General features: G+C 43.1%; 1 protein-coding gene and 1 long non-coding RNA gene across 5 annotated transcripts in view; one reads left to right on the top strand and one right to left on the bottom strand.

Annotated features, from left to right (window-relative positions):
- The window catches only part of LOC144818569 (E3 ISG15--protein ligase HERC5-like), a 511,308-nt gene that overhangs the window by 460,878 nt on the left and 28,858 nt on the right, over window positions 1-21,572 (bottom strand). For 2 of the 3 annotated variants that reach the window (XM_078676100.1, XM_078676101.1), the window contains exons 4-5: window positions 10,136-10,357; window positions 6,878-6,969 (exon numbers count right to left, since the gene is read on the bottom strand). In XM_078676100.1, coding sequence (XP_078532226.1) covers window positions 6,878-6,969; window positions 10,136-10,357 — 314 coding nt within the window. The remainder of the gene's footprint in view (window positions 1-6,877; window positions 6,970-10,135; window positions 10,358-21,572) is intronic. The other variant, XM_078676102.1, reaches the window with a different exon arrangement.
- LOC144819689 (uncharacterized) lies at window positions 11,790-13,356 on the top strand. Of its 2 annotated transcripts, XR_013607514.1 has the most exons (4): window positions 11,790-12,144; window positions 12,242-12,324; window positions 12,416-12,496; window positions 12,818-13,356. It is a non-coding gene; the product is annotated as an uncharacterized LOC144819689 (long non-coding RNA). The 2 variants fall into 2 exon arrangements; XR_013607513.1 differs by having other exon boundaries at window positions 12,242-12,496.

Genomic DNA, 21,572 nt, shown 5'->3' with positions numbered 1-21,572 from the left:
AAGATTGTAGACCGCCAAAAGACTAGCAAGCCAATGCTGCATAGCTGGGGGAGTCTTATCCAGCCATGTCCTGGCGAGCATCAATCTTAATACAGCCATAGCTAAGAATAGAAATTCTTCGTACATACTATTATATTCTGTTGCTACACCTAACAACATTAACTCTGGGGTAAGGACGATGTTGGCCCCTGTGACCTGTGATAAAAATTGCTCAATGCCTTTAACCAGCGTATACAGTTGCGGGCATGTAGAAAAGATATGTATGATGTCTGCTTCTGGTGCATCACAACGAAAACACATCGTCCCTGAAGTGCCGCCCCACTGGGCTATTCTAGCCGGGGTATAGCAGAGCGAGAAGAGTGTTTTGTAGTGCTGGGATTGCAGCGGGGATGAGCACAACACTGTACAGCCTAACTACAGGGAATCTCGGAATCTAGCCAACTCAATCCCCAACTTATTCGCTCATTTACCCCCATGCTTCTCCATATCATCTGGCTTAGTAGTAACCAGGTTTGCATATACACTACGGATCAACACCCCGCCTCCTTTTTCTATCAGGTCCAGTATGCAATTATTATTAATAAATCCTGCCACTCCCCCCGTATATTGCACAGGAAGCTGCGTACCTGCAGGTATTTAAAAAAACTATTCCTACTTATATTGAACGCATCCCGCAGTTCCACAAATTGAGCAATCCCCTGAGGACCCATCAAATCACCCAGTTTCCTAATACCTTTATCTGCCCATTCTGCCATGACTGGATCTGAAAAGATTTCTAAGGGGAGGGATCGGTTTTTATAAAGCAGAGTATAGCTGTTGTATCTTCCTAATCCCGCTCTCTTCAAAAAGGCCTCCCATACTTTGTGTGCAGCCTTCACTGTCTTGAATCGTGTCCTCTTAAAATATGATGAGTCCAGACAGTTAGGAAATGCGTTCTCCGCTTCAATCCCGAGGGCAGTGGAATAGACCTCCGTGGAGTTGGCTGTGATCCTTGGCCCCAGCCCCCCCTCCTATCATTCCATATGTGTTTATAATTTAATGTGTAAATTAAAAAATGATAGAGGTGGGAAAACTGGGGCGTCCAATGTCTTTATTTTATAACCTGAACTTTAGTCTTCCATTTTCTGATGGCTATGGTTTATAAGTAGTGTTAAATGTTATGTCGGTAAAAGGAAAAGATAATAAAGACATTTTTTTTTTTAATACGGTCCTCAAACCTATTGAGCGGTCATGCAAATCTCCATGCTCTTTGCACACTACAAGACATGTTCATGGATGGTTGCTTTAGGACACTATTTGGTACTTATATGTAGTCATCCCAGGTTTTGATTTTAATCATTAAATAGTTGCAAAACTCTACCTGTAGGAAAATTATGTTTTAAAATTGAAACCGGTAAGCACTGATTTAAATGGTACTCGCTCTGCTGTCTAACCCAGGGTGGTGTGGAGTGCAAAAAAACGATGGATTTAGGCCCAGATCCTTGTACTGGGGTGAATGTATGACATTGTTCTACATTCTGTCCATCAACTGTGTTTTTTGCAATTTTCACCCCAAGTGGGCTGGGTATGCTCAGACGTGAGTCCCAGGCTCTCCACACCACTGGAGTCAAGCTATCCAGGCTGATGAAGGCTGATAGCCAGAAACCGGTCCTTGGATGCTTGATTCCGGTCTGGGAAAGACATGGCTTGGTAGTTCGGACTGGACTGTTCCCATGAGGCACAGGGTCAGAGCTGATTTGCATATAGCCAGTGTCTAACCCAGGGTGGTGTGGAGTGCAAAAAAACGATGGATTTAGGCCCAGATCCTTGTACTGGGGTGAATGTATGACATTGTTCTACATTCTGTCCATCAACTGTGTTTTTTGCAATTTTCACCATAAGTGGGCTGGGTATGCTCAGACGTGAGTCCCAGGCTCTCCACACCACTGGAGTCAAGCTATCCAGGCTGATGAAGGCTGATAGCCAGAAACCGGTCCTTGGATGCTTGATTCCGGTCTGGGAAAGACATGGCTTGGTAGTTCGGACTGGACTGTTCCTATGAGGCACAGGGTCAGAGCTGATTTGCATATAGCCAGTGTCTAACCCAGGGTGGTGTGGAGTGCAAAAAAACGATGGATTTAGGCCCAGATCCTTGTACTGGGGTGAATGTATGACATTGTTCTACATTCTGTCCATCAACTGTGTTTTTTGCAATTTTCACCCCAGGTGGGCTGGGTATGCTCAGACGTGAGTCCCAGGCTCTCCACACCACTGGAGTCAAGCTATCCAGGCTGATGAAGGCTGATAGCCAGAAACCGGTCCTTGGATGCTTGATTCCGGTCTGGGAAAGACATGGCTTGGTAGTTCGGACTGGATTGTTCCCATGAGGCACAGAGTCAGAGCTGATTTGCATATAGCCAGTGTCTAACCCAGGGTGGTGTGGAGTGCAAAAAAACGATGGATTTAGGCCCAGATCCTTGTACTGGGGTGAATGTATGACATTGTTCTAAATTCTGTCCATCAACTGTGTTTTTGCAATTTTCACCCCAAGTGGGCTGGGTATGCTCAGACGTGAGTCCCAGGCTCTCCACACCACTGGAGTCAAGCTATCCAGGCTGATGAAGGCTGATAGCCAGAAACCGGTCCTTGGATGCTTGATTCCGGTCTGGGAAAGACATGGCTTGGTAGTTTGGACTGGACTGTTCCCATGAGGCACAGGGTCAGAGCTGATTTGCATATAGCCAGTGTCTAACCCAGGATGGTGTGGAGTGCAAAAAAACGATGGATTTAGGCCCAGATCCTTGTACTGGGGTGAATGTATGACATTGTTCTACATTCTGTCCATCAACTGTGTTTTTTGCACTTAGCACACTACAAGACATGTTCATGGATGGTTGCTTTAGGACACTATTTGGTACTTATATGTAGTCATCCCAGGTTTTGATTTTAATCATTAAATAGTTGCAAAACTCTACCTGTAGGAAAATTATGTTTTAAAATTGAAACCGGTAAGCACTGATTTAAATTGCACTCGCTCTGCTTTAGCTCAAGTGGGACAGAGGTTGTGTATTTCAGTGCCTGCACAGCTCAATGTTTACCTAGAATTGATGTGATAATGATACTGAATACTTCTAAATTCCTTATAAGAAATATACGCTTCTGCCTAATTTTACTTACTTTCCATATGGCCAAGTCCCAATTGTCCAGCAGTATTATTTCCCCAGGAATACACAGTGCCTGTTAGAGAAAGGGCCCTTCTTCATCTTTTCTAGTGAATAATCTACCACTGGGCCAAAGAGGTGTTGTTTATCTAAGGGTGTGTTTAATATGGAGGTCTGAACTTCAGGTTTGAACCCCGATATACGTAGCCAGGCACGTCTTCTAAAAAGGACACTAATGTTTACTGCTCTGGCAGATATGTCAGCAGCATCTAGGGAACATCTGATTTGATTGTTCGAAATAAGTTGTCCATCCCGTACTAAGTATTGTGCTTTAGATTTATGCTCTTGGGGTAGAATTTGGATGAGTTGTTCAATTTCATCCCAATGCGCACTATCGTATCTGGCTAATAGCGCTTGTGTGTTCGATATGCGCCAGAAGTTTGCTTTTTGTGAGGCCACCCTTTTCCCTGATGCATCGAGAAGCTTTGATTCTTAATCTGGGGGTGGAGTATCCCCTGTAGCTTGGGAGTTTGCCTTCTTACGTGCATTTGAAACTACCAAGGAGGCTAATGGTAATTGTCCCCTTATGTACACTGGGTCAGATGGGGCTGGCTTATACTTTTTATCCACTCTAGGGGTAAGGATACATCCCCTGACAGGATTGTTAAATATGTCGTCTACATGTCTTTTCATCCCCTTCAGCATGGGTAATGTATGTATTGCCTTTTGTGTACTATAAAGTGTTTCAAAAAGGAAATACTCTTTGAGGGATTCTTTGTGGAGATGCACCCCATGGTAATTGGCAGCCCTGCCTAGTAATTCAATATAGCCTAAACTGTCATCTGGCGGAGAGGGCTTGGTAGGGTATAAGTCAGGATCGTTCTGTGTTGTTAGCGTCCCATTCATCTATAGGTCCTGGCTGGTTATCATCACTACCATCCCCATCATACTGATTGTCCGGTGTATGTAGTGGTGAGTGCTCAGGTGAAGTTAGAGACTGAGGAGAGGGTGCTGATGGAAGAGGAGGAGGGGAAGGGTTAGTTCCAATCTCTCTCTTCTTCAAAGGAATGTGATATTCCTCTTCATTATCAGTCCTTCTCTTTAGAGTCACTTTGGTGGTGTTGCGTCCAGTTTTAGGGTGAATGTTCAACACTTTCTGTTTCGGGTCCGGTTTTTTGAGCAGAACGTTTTCGGTGCCAATGGCTTAGGGGTTGGTGTCTTCAGATTCGAAAGGGTTTTGGTGGAGAGTGGTGATGTTTAGAGCCAGACTTGGGCTTCGATCCCGAATGCTTTGGCTCAGTGCTCGACTTTGAGTGGGGCTTTTCGGAGCCGGATGGCTTTTTAGTAGGCTTCGGTGCCGAGCCCGAAGGCGGGCGTCGGAAGTGTGATCTCGGTTCCACCGGGGCCCGATGGTGCGGGTTGGTCCAGAGCCTTCTTTTTAGGTTGACTTGGGAGTTTGGGTGAGGTAGGGACTGTACTTACAGTACGTTGTCCATGCAGGATATCTTCATCCTGATTGGAGCCGACCTCGGAAATGTAGATCGGATCCTGTTCTTTCTCGGCCCTGATAGCGTCGCCGGCTGCTTCATCCGATTGCAGTCCGAAGAGGTCCGGAATGGAGCCTGTGTGTTGACTCTGCATGTCGCAGTGTTGAGCCTGACGGTCGCGAAGCGTCTTTTTGGAGCGGAAAGCTTGGCACACGTCGCAGTCCTGCTCACTGTGTTCTGGTGACAAACACAGGTTGCACAACTCGTGTGAGTCGGTGCGTGGATATTTCGCATTGGCACTGAGGGCAGAATTTAAAGGGAGTTCTTTCCATCGTCTGTAAGTCGAACTGAGAGGGCCAGGCCCAATGGCCTACCTCGAGCTCTACGATCGAAAGAGGGTTTTCTGAAATAAACACGATACGCGAGGAATGGAATACACGATCGGAAACAATACCGTCGAGGGTGAGTATACTACGCACTGAGGGATCGATGTCGAACCGGAGCGCAGTGAGTAACATCCGAACCTGATGGCGGAAAAAAACAATCTAACAATGGAGTCGATGCCCATGCGCACTATCAATGAAAGGAGGGGTCACCTACCTCGTGACTGGAAAGACTTCTTCAAAGAAAAACAAGTGCAAACATCAGGACCCAACACTATATGGCGATCTATGCATAGCATATGATGTACAGCTCATATGCCTTGAACATGGGTTTTCACAAGTAGGATTGTTGTACCCCTAACAAATGAGGCACATTCTATTATTTACATGTATGCAAGATTATAGCATAGTGATATTTACCACATCACTGTCAACTCTTTCCATCATCTTCACAGTCAGATAATATTGGCAGGTTCGCTCCCAAAACAGTATGGCCGGGCTTGTGTTAGAAATTAGCCATTCAAGGGTCAGTAAATTCTTATTTCATTTTGTCTTGATTCTGAAGCTGCCAATGGCATGAAAATATTGAGATCACGTAATGTCAAAAATACCCCCAATTTATCACAGTGCTGTTCAAATTCCTAAAATATGGGTCTGCACTCCAAGAAGATCTGCATTTTATGATCAAGAGTAGGCCCGTCTAAACAAGTACTCCTGCAGAATAAATACAGCTTTAACTTTGGGTCTATCTTTCGTCCAACTAAATTTACATGCTGAAATAAACCATTTCGCTCATTGCACACGCCTACCTGTGTATTAGTTCAAAGTGCCTGCTTTCCACCTCATTTGTGACTCTGGTTCCTATTACCATGATGACAATTAGAGGATTTGCTCACTACTTACATATTCTCTCTAGGCTTGCAGTCTATATTGCCTCAAAGATCAAGGGATAGTTTTAAAATTTCCACATACAAATTTCTGAAGTGGGACTGTAATTCCCCCTAAAAATGTAACCTCTGTGGAAGGAGAACATGGACTGGTGCATGTTTAGAGAGAAGACGGTGTATGTGGCTAAGGGCAGACCTAGGAAGTGGAATAAAATTTGGAGCCAGTGGAACTCTTACCGTGGAAACATATGTACGCCTCCATTCGTTGAGACTCCAGAGGTTCCCCTTTCCCCCTGATCCGACATTCCATGTCTTGTGTAACTTATGTGATTACTGCTCTTGTTTCCTCACTGCCCCCCCTTGCATCAATGATTTCTGTATTATATTGTACTGCGGATTTCCCCCCTTTGTAGCACATGTCCGAATGTACAATTTTATTTCCTTGTGTATAATTTCTTTTTCTTTAATAAAAAGTAAAAAAAAAAAAAATGAAACCTCCTCGGGTCAGATTTACTATTAAATGTCCTTTCAAAAGACATGCATTGAAATGTTTCTTAACGGAGTCCCTGCAAACAAATACCTTACAACCCACTGTTTTTGCTCTCTGGGCTTGTTTTTAAGTGTCAAGATATTGTTACTTTGAGGAGAAAAGAGATCATTTTCAGACACTTTCTGTAGAATACGGAACTAGATTAAGGATAGTGGAGCTTCTTTGTGAGGGATTTAGACACTGCAGGAGACAAGAAACACTAAATTATTTAGATCCATGACCTCCCAAAATAACTTAATTCTAATTTATTTGCAAATATATCCCCTTATCTGACCCCTAAAGGCTCACTTACATTGGTGTTGAGATGATAAGCTTTTCAACACAGCAAATAGATAGGCTGCTTCCACTTTAAAAGCCACTATACAGGATGCAGACTCAAGATATGCACTATATGTTTTGTCGTGAAAACGATTGGGAGAAATACACAAACCTTTGACAAAACAGCAGTGTGCTCAGCACCACAAGCGACAAATTCCACTCCTTTGTTCCACAGAGCTTCAACCAGAGTTGGTAAATATTGTGCTACAAAACAGAGAACATTGAAAAAGGTTGACTATTTGAATGACACACTGGATTTCAAAGTAACAATATCTCACTGGATTTCGGAGTGACAATATCTAAAATCCCTACATAAGCATCATCTCGCAATTTAAATATTAAAGCAACAAATAATCAAGCTTGTTTATCATGACTTATTTTCAATGTTTGAGAAATCTGATTAAATATCAGCTAAAACCTGAGGTGCAGTTTATTAGCAATTATATTCCATTTCTGCTAATCATTTCTACATCATTAACCAATAATGAATGGTAAGATAATTAAGCCCCCCATTACGAGTGGCCAGGGAAATGGACCAGTATTTCCCCATGCCTGCGGTTACTGATACTGCAATTGCTGGTAAGTTGAGCAACAGGGAAAATCTGGGACATTACAAGCCTGACGCTGTGGGTTCTCTATGAAATGAAGAATTGCTGTGGGAATCAACAATTCCGGGTCTACGTCCCCTGATAATTCTTCATTTTGGCCTGGACTTTCATCCAAAGATTTTGGCTGTTTTGAGCAGCTGAAAGCCCCAGCTGAGTCTAAACAGATCCACAGTGTTAATGTGGAACTTATTATTCTGATAGGGCAAATAGATGCAAGTAACACCCCATCAGAATAAAGTGGCCACTTGTAATGAGGGTCTGAGTGTCCATAACTAAGGGGCCATTTTAGATCTTGGCAGAGAGAGAAATCCATCGCAATGGCAACTAAGTTCCTTCCCCACCAACAGAGTAGTGCACGTCCCATTTTAATGTGGCCCGACTATAGTTTTGGGTACAGTTGTGACTACTCTGTCACTGCCATTGCTAAACTTTTCCGATAGACCCGACAGATTAAGGGCCGTTGGAGAATTGACTGTATGGCCGCCCGCCCACTTAGGATGGATGGACAAACAGATGTTTTTTACTGTCAATCCGCACCAGGCAAACCCTGGCGGCAAGGGACAGTCGAAAACAAAAAATGCCCCATTGGCATAGGAGATGACTCCCATCGTGAGGGGGACATTAGCTTCTTAATTTTCAAAAAGAACATTTCGTCTGTGCTTTTCCTTTGAAAATAAATAAGAAAACAGATTGGTGGAAGACTGCGTCATGTTGAGAGAGCCCTGCAACAAACTGAGAAAGCACTGATAGGATGGCAGTTCCAATACTTTAAAAATGTCCGCCAGCTTGGCGGTCATTACTAAATTCGACGAGCAGCATCTCTCTGAGTGGGATGGAGTAATTTACTCCATTGCTTGACGGAGAAAAGGGCCTCCCACCAATATGTTATGTTATGTTATGTTAAGGGGGTGCTTGTAAAGCGCACTGTCACCGTGGGTATCATGGCGCTGATAAGGTGCTAAGAAGAAGCAGAGGGAGTTTAGCTAGTTTGTGGAAAGAGCCAAGTTTTTAGTGATTTGCGAAATTGGATGAGAGTGCCAGAGATCCTAACTGGGAGGGGGAGAGAATTCCAGAATTTGGGGCCGAGGAAGGCGAATCTTCGACCACCAGATCTACAGAGTTTGAAGGAGGGGACCACCAAGAGATGTAAATGAAGTGATCTGAGATTGCGTGAAGGACAGTAGGGTCGAATGAGGGATTTCAGGAAAGCGGGGCAAGAGCCAGAGAGAGACTTAAAGATAAGGCAACCAAGCTTGAAGGCAGCCCTGAGGCTGACAGGGAGCCAGTGCAGTTTGATGAGGAGGGGTTTGGCAGATTGCCACTTCGGTATCCCGAGGGCCAGTCTCGCCGCCTGGTTTTGAATGATTTATATATATTATATATATATAAAATATATATAAATCAACCCCTCAGGGGATGATTATTAGTTTGGCGGTCCATCATGATGACGGTGAGGTGATCGCTGCACCGGCGTCCGACTACCGTATTAGGACTTTGGTGGTAGGACTGCTGCTACCCCCAGTTATCCACAATCCTTAGAGGTCTTGCAGCAGTCTGAGATCACCATATGCTGGTGGTGCAGCTGCTGCACCACCAAGCATATTATGAAATTCCTAACTGCCCTCCTTTTCATGGTGGTGAGCCCACCATGAAACGGGTGGTAGCGATAAACCTAAGGGTGCCCAACAAAGCCCCCTAGTGCCTCCGTGCACCCTTAGTTCCTGCATGCTGATGACTTTACAGTCCATGTTGTGCTGGAATGCGCTGTGGCAGTCTCCTACGAGCGTTTGGAAGGCAGCGCCCTGGGCCAGCCGCTGCAGGATCGCCTGCCCGATTACTACTTGTAATCCGTCGGGTGGTCGGCAGCGTGCGGTGTGGAAGCGGGGCATTGGCGTACTGTCCTACTCCCATACCGTTAAACTCATGATCAGATCCTAAGTCATTTACAAAACCTACAAATTAGATAAAGATCCTTTTGAGACTGGGCCTCAAAATGGAAGTGGAATATCACCCAAAATTAGAGGAAACAAACCCCTCCGAGCCTAACCCAGTGGAAGCAGGGTATGGACAGATGTTGCATCCTGGAAATTCCCATTCATTAATCCAGGGGTAGTCCCCACAAACATGTAAGGGTTTGGGGGAGCTGGAAGTAAAACCAAGAAGGAATCCCAGAGGGAATCTCTTGCCTTACACTTGATCGAGGATAAGAAGACAACTGATATGTGTTTATAATTTAATGTGTAAATTAAAAAATGATAGAGGTGGGAAAAACTGGGGCGTCCAATGTCTTTATTTTGTAACCTGAACTTTAGTCTTCCATTTTCTGATGGCTATGGTTTATAAGTAGTGTTAAATGTTATGTCGGTAAAGGAAAAGATAATAAAGACATTTATTTTTAAAAAATACGGTCCTCAAACCTATTGAGCGGTCATGCAAATCTCCATGCTCTTTGCACACTACAAGACATGTTCATGGATGGTTGCTTTAGGACACTATTTGGTACTTATATGTAGTCATCCCAGGTTTTGATTTTAATCAATAAATAGTTGCAAAACTCTACCTGTAGGAAAATTATGTTTTAAAATTGAAACCGGTAAGCACTGATTTAAATTGTACTCGCTCTGCTTTAGCTCAAGTGGGACAGAGGTTGTGTATTTCAGTGCCTGCACAGCTCAATGTTTATCTAGAATTGATGTGATAATGATACTGAATACTGCTAAATTCCTTATAAGAAAAATACGCTTCTGCCTAATTTTACTTACTGTCCATATGGCCAAGTCCCAATTGTCCAGCAGTATTATTTCCCCAGGAATACACGGTGCCTGTTAGAGAAAGGGCAATGCTATGAGCACTTCCTGCAGTGATCTGGGCCAAGGGGCTGCCCATTAAGTGTTCCACGAGCTGCGGTGTGCTCTGGCGCGACGGTTGAGATCTAAGCCCCAGCTGGCCATGAGTGTTCTCTCCCCATGTAAAAAGCTCTCCACCTTAAAAGAACAAAATAAAACACAGTTCAAGCGTAAAGGGAAGATGCTTTAATAATGGGAAAGTAACAGTACGTGTACTGGAACTTTCCTTTCTGATACATACTAATATTGGGTACTCTAATCCACTTCCTTTCCTTTCTTGAGATATTGTCATTGGCACGACAGGCACACTCATCTTCATAGTTTACAATTGTCCGGGGTTTTATGGTATATTGTGGTACATTAGTATATGTCCCAAATATATGCCAATCAAATACCATAGCTTGGTTACGTCGGTAACCATGCTGGGTTTATAGAATTCTTTGTGCCTCCTGCTTTGCGAGAAACTTGCACAAAATATGGCTCACTACAGTTCTGAACCATCAATGCAATGCAGTTGCACATCACCTTACTCTCCAACACCCCAGAGCTCTACGACATACTAACAGTGGCATGTCTGTAAATCAAGACACCATCAAATATATTAATAGAAATGAGTTATATTGATCAATCATCATGCTTTATTTTGAATAAATTACCCCTTCTTGATGGGGGACTGGTGCATGTTAACTTCAGAAAAGGGAGCCAGAGACACTTTATTTATTGTTCGTTCACCCTACAACTCAGGACACCGATCCCTCAATACTTTCTGACCTACTTTTGGAGCAATGACAGTGAATAATCTCCTATTCTCCCGCAGTACCAAAGATTAAGCAATTTCTCCCTATATTAGAATATCATGAAACAAATAAGAAAACTTGAGGGGCACCCTGATTGTCATATATACATGAAAGATGGCAAATGTCAGCCACAAAGAGCAGAAAAGTGTAATTGGTAATATTGGTAATTCTTCATTGTAGCTGATATTTAATGCAGGGCTCAAAAGCAAGGCGACACTTCTTCACTTATATAAAGGTTGAGAAAGAGCTTATCATGAGGTCTTCCTGAAGACAGATTCCAAAATGAATCCTGCAGAAGAAAAAGAGGGGAACATTTGGGGGGCAAAACTAATCAGAATAGGCAATTGAGTTCTCAGCCTTAGGGTAGTCTTCCCCCAAACTTTTTGCCTTCACCCCTCCTATTTTTGCTGAAATCATTTTTATTGTCATTACGACTCTGTGCATTTACCACTGTTCAGCTCGTTTTGTTTCACCCATTTTAGTAGCTTTAATAACTATCAGCGCAAAGTAAGGAAATAGGATACTCGACAAACCGTTATCAAAACTAAACAAAACCTTCCTCTCTTTTTTCATAGATTAATGAGCAACCCCAGCATGTGTATATATAATTATACCAAAACGTTAAGATAGAAACATCTCCCTTAAACAGTCTTTTAGAGACAGAGCAGTTTTCTGTACCCCTGCCTGTACACTGATAAAATCTGTCTAAGCGATTAAGCTGCTACATGCAGAGAATTATCAAAATAAAGCCATATGCCGTTTTTCTATCACAGCCCTCGGCGAAATATATAACCTAGCAACAAGGTGGGCTTAGAGACATATAATTTGGAGCAAAGTCTGCAACTAGCAACTATAGGCTCGGTTGGTTTTTTTCTTTGCAGCAGGCTATAAACAAATATAGACACATATAGCTGCCAAAACATATTCCTTTTCTGCAAACGCGCGCTTTGTCTCTAATAGAAACCTTCTGTTTTATACTATAAATGCTCAAATTTTTTTTTTTTTTTTTTTCCTTGTCTTGTTGTTTTAGAACAAATTGCGGCACATGTTCTCCAATCTGGCACCATAAAAACTTATAAAGAACAGATAATACGCTATAAAGGAACACTGCCTTCTGCTATTTAGGAGGTGAGTCAACCAATATTTTTAGCAACTTCTGACAGATCAAGACCAAGAGACGAAGATAATATAGATTTAAACATCTCTCTTGCTTTCTCTTTCTCAGCCCCAACTCCCATTGAGAACGAATAACTAGATCATCTTTTTAAATTATCAGACCTCAGCCATACATGGACGGGACCTCTAAAGGTAATACTCTGAGAGGAGAGGGGTTGTTTAGAAAACCAAAACCACTAATGTAGAACTGATATAATAAGCGATATGCCCTTTCTTTCTCTAGAATTGTAATAAGCCACCAACACTAGGCGCCTTAATAAAGCTACAGCAGATCCATCCTACCTCTAGGACCTTATATACTAAGGTACATATTTTGTATTACAATAGTGTCTACAGTGAGGTCATTCCCACACCACCACTGTGTTGCATGCTGGTAGAAGCCTCACCATTAATAAATTCTTTTTTAAATCTACTTCCACCACACAATTTTTCCTTATCTTTCTCTAAATGCACAATTTCAACTTTGGGTCTGTTCTATCTTTGGGATATAAGGTCAAGAACTTATACTGGTGTGTACCACTTTCTGCTAACTATGGCTATATAAATAGTTATTATAGCTTTTGAGACTTGATCGTTTAGGATGCATTCAAACGTATTATTGACATAGCTTTGTTTAAAATTTCAGATTAAGAGAACCCCATGGTTTCTGACTATTTGCAGACACTTGCTTAGTCCAAGTTGGCCCTGAAGAAGGTGAAAACCAAATAAAATATCACCGAAACGTACGTAGGCCGTACGCATACAAAGACCCTCGAACAGGACGAACTGATAGATCATAAGAACTAAATTGGAAAATAAATCGAGTTCACAACAAGAATATATAGATTGGTCCATGAGTTAAGATATACTGAAACCATACTACGAGGAGTCTTGTATTGGACACTGATAATACATTACCACAAAGTTTGGAAACATTTATGTATTTTTGTCACTGTTGTTTGTATGTGAGTAAGTGTGAGTATGGATGCTAGGATGAATGCTCATATTTGTACATAAATGAATAATGAGGGGTTCTATCTAGAATAACACCTTCAGTTAATATGTTGCACCTCAACAAACGCACGTTAACTGGTATTTAGTTATATTTATTATGTTTTTTATGTGAAAGAAAACTGTAGAAAAATTTAAAAAAGTATATATATTTTTTGTATAATGATGAATAAATCTATATAAAGAAATAACAAATATGTGAAAAGTCTATTGTGTCATGTAATGCATCCTGTGTACAAATAATTGACTTAAAGGCTAATAGTGCTGAATGAAATTCAGGTCATAAGAGGTTTTTTCTGTGTCTTTGTACTACTTGTTACTCCCACCTCTTGACCACAAACATAATACGGAGTACCCCTGTTCTTATTGCATTTACCACTGCTAACCAGTGCTAAAGTGCTTGTGATCACCCCCTAAAACATGGTAAAATTGATTGACACCTGATTGGCATATTTCATTTACTTATAAGCCCCTAGTAAAGGGCTATACCTTATACCTAGAGCTGGTAAATTAAATGCTATGAGTAGGACTACAGCACTTATTGTGCCACCCGCTTAGGTAGCCCTGTAAATCATGTCTCAGGCCTGCCATTGCAGCCTGCTAGCAGTTTGAAACTACCAATTTGACTTGGTAAAATAACCCCTTTGCCAAGCCTAAAACTCCGTTTTTAATTCATATGTCACCTCTTATGGAGGCTCTAAACAGCCCCCTAGGGCAGGGTGCATTGTATTTAAAACGTTGGACACGTAGTTTCAAGTTTTACATATCCTGGTAGTGAAAAACCCCTAAATACGACTTTCACTACTATGAGGTGTATCTCTCCCACGTTTGTTTACAAGCTAACTTTTGATTGGAGGTAGAAAACTCATGTTTGGTGTCTGAGAAATTGCAATTTAATTTAATCCACTTTAATGGTAAAGACACATTTTAAATCTCAATTTTGAAAATGACACTTTTAGAATATTGGCATTTTCCTGCCCTATATGGTGCCTTCAGCCTGTTCCTGGATCACATGACTAGGTGTGAGTGGCAGTAGGTCTTTGTATATATTTCCTAGACAGCCACGCAATAGAGTGATTAGTTGTGCCAGTATGGGCTGTCTCAGGCAGGATGGGGTAGGCAGAGCTGGGCACAGCCTCACTTGCAATTCAATAGGCTGTTCCCTGCTCTCACACAAAGGGTTTCACACTAGTCTATTGTGCCTGTAGTCCGTTTGGAGCAAGTACAGGGAGGCAGGAAATTGTAAGCACTTTTGAAAGTGGCACTTTTAGAAGCCTCTCCTACTTAAATGAAAGCACCAGGTATAAAAAATAAAAAAATAGGCAAAGCCAATAGGTCTTACCTATGCGAGAGATATTGGCTTTGCCAATGTGCTTTAGACATGTTGTACACCAGCGTGGCCACTGTTCAGCATGGATAAACATTAATGAGGTAAAGGATAGTGGAGTGGTGTAGAGTGTTGTGCAGTGGTGTTGAGTGTTGTGGAGTGGCTTAAGAGTGGAGTGGTGTGGAGTGTCATAGATTGGATTGGCATTGAGTGTCGGGGAGTGTTGTGGAGTAGAGTTAAGTGGAGGGGCACAGAGTGGAGCAGAGTGTTGTCACAGCATGGAGTGAGGGAAGTGTCACAGCATAGAGTGAGGGAAGTGTCACAGCATAGAGTGAGGGAAGTGTCATGCATAGAGTGGAGTATAGTGTTGTAGAGTGGAGTAGAGTGTTGTAGAGTGGAGTGCACAGAGTTGAGTACAGTGAAGTGGCATAGAGTGGAGTGGCGTAGACTGGCATAGAAAGGAGTGGTACAGAGTGTCGTAGAGTGGAGTGATGTGGCATAGAGTTGGGTGTTGTAAAGTGTCCTAGAATGTTGTGTAGCTTCAGACGGTCATAGACTGGAGGGTTGTAGAGTGGAGGATCGTGGAGTGGAGGGACATAGAGTGGTGTGGAGAGGCGCAGAGTGATGTGGCATGGTATAGAGTGCTGTAGAGTGGAGTAGAGTGGCTTAGAGTAGAGTGGAGCAGAGTAAAGTGTCATAGAGTGGAGTGTTGTGCAGGGTTGTGGAGTGTCTCAAAGTGGAGTGGAATAGGTTGGAGTAGAATGGCATAGAGTGGAGTAGAGTGGCATAGAGGGGAGTGGTTCGAGGGGTGTGGAGGGGAATAGAGTGGGGACGTAGCATGAAGTGCCGTAGAGTGACACAGAGTGGCATAGAGTGGAGTCTCATAGACTTGAAAGGCGATGAGTGGATTAGAGTGTCATAGATTGGAGTGACTTAGAGTAAAGGGGAATAGAGGGGAGTGGTGTAAAAAGGTATAGCATAGACTGGAGAAGAGTGTCATAGACTGTAAAGTGTCATAGAGAGGACTGCCGTGGAGTAGAGTGCCATAGAGCGGAGTGGAAAAGCATAGAGTGGAGTATAGTGTCATAGAGTGGAGTGGTGTATTGTGGAGCAAAGTGGCATAGAGTGTCATGGAGTGTAGTTGAGTATTGTAGGGTGGAGTGTTGTGTAGTAGAGTGGAGTGTCGTAGAGTGGAGTGCAGTGGAGTGGAGTAGAGTAGAGTGGTCTAGAGTGAAGTGACAGAATGGAGTAGAATGTCGTAGAGCGGAGTGGCATAGATTGGAGAAGCATGTTGTGGAGTGGCATGCAGTGGAGTAGAATGGGGTAGAGTGGCATAGAGAGGAGTAGAGTGGCAGAGAGTGGAGCGACGTTGAGCAGATAGCGTGGAGTGGCGTAGCGTAGAGGGGAGTAGAGTGGCGTGGGGTAGAGGGTGTAGTAGCGCACTTTCAATACAGACAACACATTTTCAATTGAAATGACCATTACATTTGCACAGACATACAGTTTACTGATAAAACTATATAGCGCACAAACAATGTGTGGAAATGGCATCAACTAGTGTATTGATTAGCTTTGATCGTATTAAAATATTTGTTTCCACCACACTTCAGAATTACCAAAAAATGTGCTTCATTTGTGCTTTCGTAACTCTGAAATATTCTAAAATATTTGCACAGCTTATGTAGACATTTAAATTTTGCTGCGTGCTTGAAAAAAATAATGTTGTACAGCCTTCTTTCAGCACATTCCCCAGTGCCCAGTCATTATCCTATAAATCCTCTCACTTTAAAGTCAGAGAAAGAAAACACCAAGCTCCCTCAGACAACAGAGCCTAACATTTGACCTCTGTTTTTGAATGCACAGTAAATATAACAAGATAAGAACAAGATTTAATGGCCTGTATGTAGAAAGTGAGCACTCAAGGAACAATACAGTAAGCAGGCTATGCTCCACGAGAGGGACAAAGACATACTGGACAGCCGAAAACAAATAAAGACAGCAAATAGAAAGCCAGCAGCTGTGAGTTACAAAACACATAGCCAATGGTAAGCAATGGGGGGAATGCATTCCCAGGGAAGCTTCTTGAATATCTCCAAGAAGTCTTTACAAACTAGACAGCTGCTGTATGTGGTAGGCTTCAACCTAAATAAGCACTCTTAGACCCACTCTTCAGTTTACTTTTGGACCTGCGGAAGGACTCTCAGAGGACTGCCAGCTGCTGTGGCCTGCTATATACTTCAAGACTGCTTTGCTGCAACTCAAAGGTCTGCCCTGGTGCTTGAGTCCTGCATATCACCTTGAACCGAGGACTTCCAGAATGACTTCAAGGGCTAGTTGGCTGGCCTCCTGATCAGGGCCTCATGGAAAGAAAAGGCTCCAACCATCTTAAACCCACACCAGGACCCAGTCTGAGTGAGTCCTGACCATCCAACTGGTGCCTCTCCAGTCCTGGACCCTTGGAGGTGGTGCCAAAAGTGTCCAGATAGCCCAAGTCTAAAACCTGGGACTTGGAAAAATGTTGTCCAAAAAATGCTCTGAGAACTGAGAAAAGACCGGAACCAACCTGCCAGTGGCGTAGCTAGAGCTTCTGGCCCCAGGGCTATGCCTCAGATTGCAGCCCATGGCCAATAGCGGGAAGGGGAGTGGGGGCTGCGGAAACAAGGACGTATTCGCTCCGGAGCCCGCAATGAAGTCAACCGTGTAGCTTGGCTCTATCGTGCCAAAAACCTCAAGCTTGTTATTGATATATAGAAGTTCATTTCACACAAGGCCTAGTGACTTAAAGAAATAACACACTGCTTTTGTGTTCTGACATTCTTGGCATGCTTTACGTCATAACGTTAGACATACTCCATTATTCCATCCCGTTACCATGTATTTTTAACCTTATTCCCCATCACCACATTCAGTACCTTCCAGCCTGTGTGGTGCCTCCTAGATATGTGTGTGCCCATCCATTCCTGGTGCTTGTCACTAGCGCAGGTCAAGAAGTTGTCTGCTCCCTAAGTGCAGAACCAGTTTTGAAATGCATGCTAGCACCCAGGACATTATGAAACTGTCTGCACCCTAAGTGCAGCACTTGTTTTGCAATGCACACTAGTGCACAGGACATTATAAAAAAGGTTTGCAGATGTAGACCTTTTTTTTCCTTTTAAGGCGGAGAAAACTTGCAGAATTGGATCTGGTATTACTGGGTTTGCATGTTATTCTCCATTTCAAGGGGAAAACTCAGGCGAGATACCAGTCTGTATTGTAAATTCCATCCCTGTTATCTCCCTGCAGAGGTAATGGGGAACTCAGAATAAGGTCCTTAGTGGTTTAATGATTTGGAGAAGTTGGGTACTTTAGCAGAGGCCCAACTTGATTATAGGCACAGTCGGCAGGTCTATATGCCAGGCGCACGCAAGAGGCTATGCCCTTTTGATATGTCTGAGGGATACATCCTGCTTATATGTACATGTCTGAGGGATACATCCTGCTTATATGTAGAGGGTGTCCAATGTGCATACAATAGAGGCCTGCCTACATACTGTGCACATTTGACAGTGCACCATGTACATATTGTGCATGCTAAGAGAATGCTACTCATAATCGATCCAGTGTAACTACAGCTATCGCCTATATATACACAGAGACCTCATGTGCATGTGGTGGCACTGCTGGTCACTGACCAAACGTTTAGCCGATAGGTTGCCTACCAACAGTTTGGGACCCTAAATATAAACGTTTTGAGTGATTGTGCTGCAAAGGATGGACACTCGCAGGTTTCTTTTTTTAAGATGTGAAATGAAAAATGCACTCTGTTTTCACAATATTTGTACTTCTACATGTAACTTTGTTCCTTGCATAATTGTGTTTCATATCAAAGTAAAATCTTTATTATTTAGCTACTAAGAACCATTGCGAATAGCGCATCTCGATAAAAAGGGAAGGAAAGGCAGGGATTCAACATGCATTTTACAGCACCACTGCAATAGAAAGCTATACAATTGATAGTATAAACATTAAACCAATAAAAGTTCTTAGAATGGTCGGCAAGGAACTTGTTATACTGGTCTTAGCGATAGACTAGTCTGTCTTTGCTTTCAAAGGGGTGCTGTTGTCTTTAATTGAGAGAGCTGCTGTTTTTCAATTTTCGCACATTTGGCTTATCTCCCCAATGCCACTGAGGTCCGGCCACAAAAGCAAATAATGGATGCCTGTGCGCATGCGCGTGCACCCTCGGCCAAAAAGACTGGTTTGAGCAAAAGTCTCCTTTAGTTTTACATATCTTTTCAGCTAATTCTTCTCAAATCTCTTTTTGAAACGTGTGCATTTTATCACTAACTATTTCATGTTTGACTCGGGCTGTACATGTTCATTATTAAAAGGTTTTAATTAGAACAAAATAATTTATGATTTTGTGCACTTCCAATTTGTCTGCCACACAGCATCAATTAGGTATATACCATTTCAAATTAAAGCGATGCACAGGTGATGTCTAACATCAAAAACAGGCTTTAAACAAATACAACCTCTTTCCACAAGTAACCAGATGTTCCATAACCTGCTCTTTCTCAACCATCTTACCTACCTCACTTACAGGACACGTTTGATGTATACATTTGGAAAAGTGAAAAGCTATCTAATTCCCAAGACCCACCTTTCAGCTGCCTGGTCATTGGTTATAAAAGAGCAATGACAGTATGTGCTGGGAGCATCCAAAGAGAAGACATCAAAGAGTCATGACAATACCAGTGTCCCCATAAAAAATGCTAAACATGTATCTTGCACATCTGTACACATGAAGGAAGTGCAGAACCTTCTGAGCTGACTTACTTTGGGAGGATACTGAGCCATGGTTGCCCAGTGTCTTTATCATTGACAATACAATTTGTGGTAACTAACTCTTAATTCTCTAAATCATTGTCAGTTCACAGCTTTGCCTTCTCTGGAGCTGCCAGTAAACAACAGTAAGTCTCAAAGAGATATTACTTTCTATTGCCACTTTGTGCTTCACAGACAGATGACCCTATTTACCCAGAGTGTGCGCAGCTGAAGCCAGTTTTTTATCAACAAAGACAGGATCAGAAGAAAAATATTAAAAAAATTAAGCACACGAACACAGACAACATTGAGTCCTTGAAACATAAGGGCTCATATTTTCCCTCTGCATAAAAGAGGGGTCGCTGTGAAAATCCTAGCGAATAGCGACTACGCACAAAAGCAAGTCATTTTTGGGCTTCTTGAAACACAACTATCTCATCAAAACGAAAATACAATAAAGATGCATTTTCTGCCACAAACAGGTTTAAGTTTACGTATATAATAGTCAAAAACCAAACATGTTTAAAAGAAAGTCATTGCTAAATAAAACGATGCATGTTGTTTTTAAATGCTGGACATTAAACTCCTCAATTGGGATCAATCCATTGCGTCGCGGATGAACGCAAGCCCAAGCATTTTATCCTTGTTGGCATTTTATTCTTCTTTTGATGGTTTTGCAGCTCATAGTTTGTTAAATACACCAGAGCGTGGTTAGTGAAAATTAGGAGCACTTCTATAAGGAACATTGGCACTTAAACCTTCTAGACAAGTACTGCCTAATGGAATAGCAGAGCTGGAAAAGAACCAAAGCTAATGATCCCAATTGCAAAAAGTCCAGGTCAGGCAGGGCATTAAAGTCATCAACGCTGCTTAGGTCTCAACTTCCGCCCTCTGATACACTTACTGAATACTAAAATAAATCCGAAGGCAAATTCAGAAGTGGTGCACAGAAAAGGAAAACTGCAGTTGATAACACAATATGCGTGTGAGTGCTGGGCAGCACACCAGACAACTCCCAGGCCATTGCTTCCCATCACTGTAGGTAAATCACTTAAGAGAAGGGCTATCTCACCTCCAACTCCTGTTTGGTTCTTAAAATATACATATTAAAATGTAAACACTTGTATGTAAAAATGCACACATAAGAGACGATGGGTTCTAAATAGTTTTCCAGAAAAAGTATCAGATAAAATGACCTGTCACCTGTCGGAAGCATGGACACAGATAGGGACACGCAGCTGCGCCTCGCGTCAGCGGAAGAGGCTGTCAGGATCCAGAGGCTGGTGCTCTGCTTATCGCCTTGGAAACCATGTACCAACCGACAGCACTAGTAGCAAGGACATCACTACACGCGTGCTGGCGTTATCAAAAAGTACCTCACTGAAGCACCCTCACTCCAAGGCGGCGACAATGGTGTGACACGGAAGTCATTACCACTACCTGCACTCTCCAGACTCGAGCGCGTGGTGGTGGCACACGCGCACGTCACTGCAGCGTATTCTGCGCAGTGGGGGCTGGCCAAAAATGATTTCCAGAGCCATCATTGGTAGCGCTACAAGATTGATGGCTCTGGGACCACACCACGCACATACGCGGCGGCCGCGCGGCACTGATGGCCCAAGGCGGCGGCCTTTATCATTTATTTGCAGACTGTGTCCGCAAATAAATTATAAAGGCCGCCCCCATGGGCCATCAGTGCCACGCGGCCGCCGCCCCGAAAATAGTGCCACCTGGGGCAGGCCTCCCCCACTCCCCCCCTAGCTATGCCGGTGCAACCTGCTGGTTGATCCACCCAAGGTGTATCACCAGTTGGCCCGGCTTTGCGGCAGCTCCTGCTATGTTCTTCTCCGCAGCAGGAAATCCTGTTCAGTGGCTTCCAGAGTGGGTATACGGCCTCGTGGAGCCCTCGTCGGCTACCAACTGCAGCTTTGGCCTCCTGGAGATTTTTGACTTTAAAAAAAAAGAGACTAAGCCCTAACAAAGAATTCTTCACAGCGACTTCAGCCAACGACTTCCTGCAGACGATGCCTCCTCCACCTCTGATACTGCCAGCTGCTTTGCCCTGCCAACTTTACCTTCTCAGACATTTTTCCATGAAATTTCTTGTAAGTCCAAAGATAATCAGAGATCGGGCCCAATCGACTTCTTGCATCCGACCTGCGCTGCATCGCGATTGACCATAACTTTTGACTTTGCCCCAGTCCAGTGCGGCTAAAAACTGAGGTTGACGCTTTGATCTTTCAGGCACAAAATTTTA

The sequence above is a fragment of the Lissotriton helveticus genome, chromosome 2_1, assembly GCF_964261635.1.
Source record: "Lissotriton helveticus chromosome 2_1, aLisHel1.1, whole genome shotgun sequence".
Lineage (NCBI taxonomy): Eukaryota > Metazoa > Chordata > Amphibia > Caudata > Salamandridae > Lissotriton > Lissotriton helveticus.
Note: the sequence above shows the minus strand (reverse complement) of the source record. Positions and strands in the feature narration are given on the sequence as shown.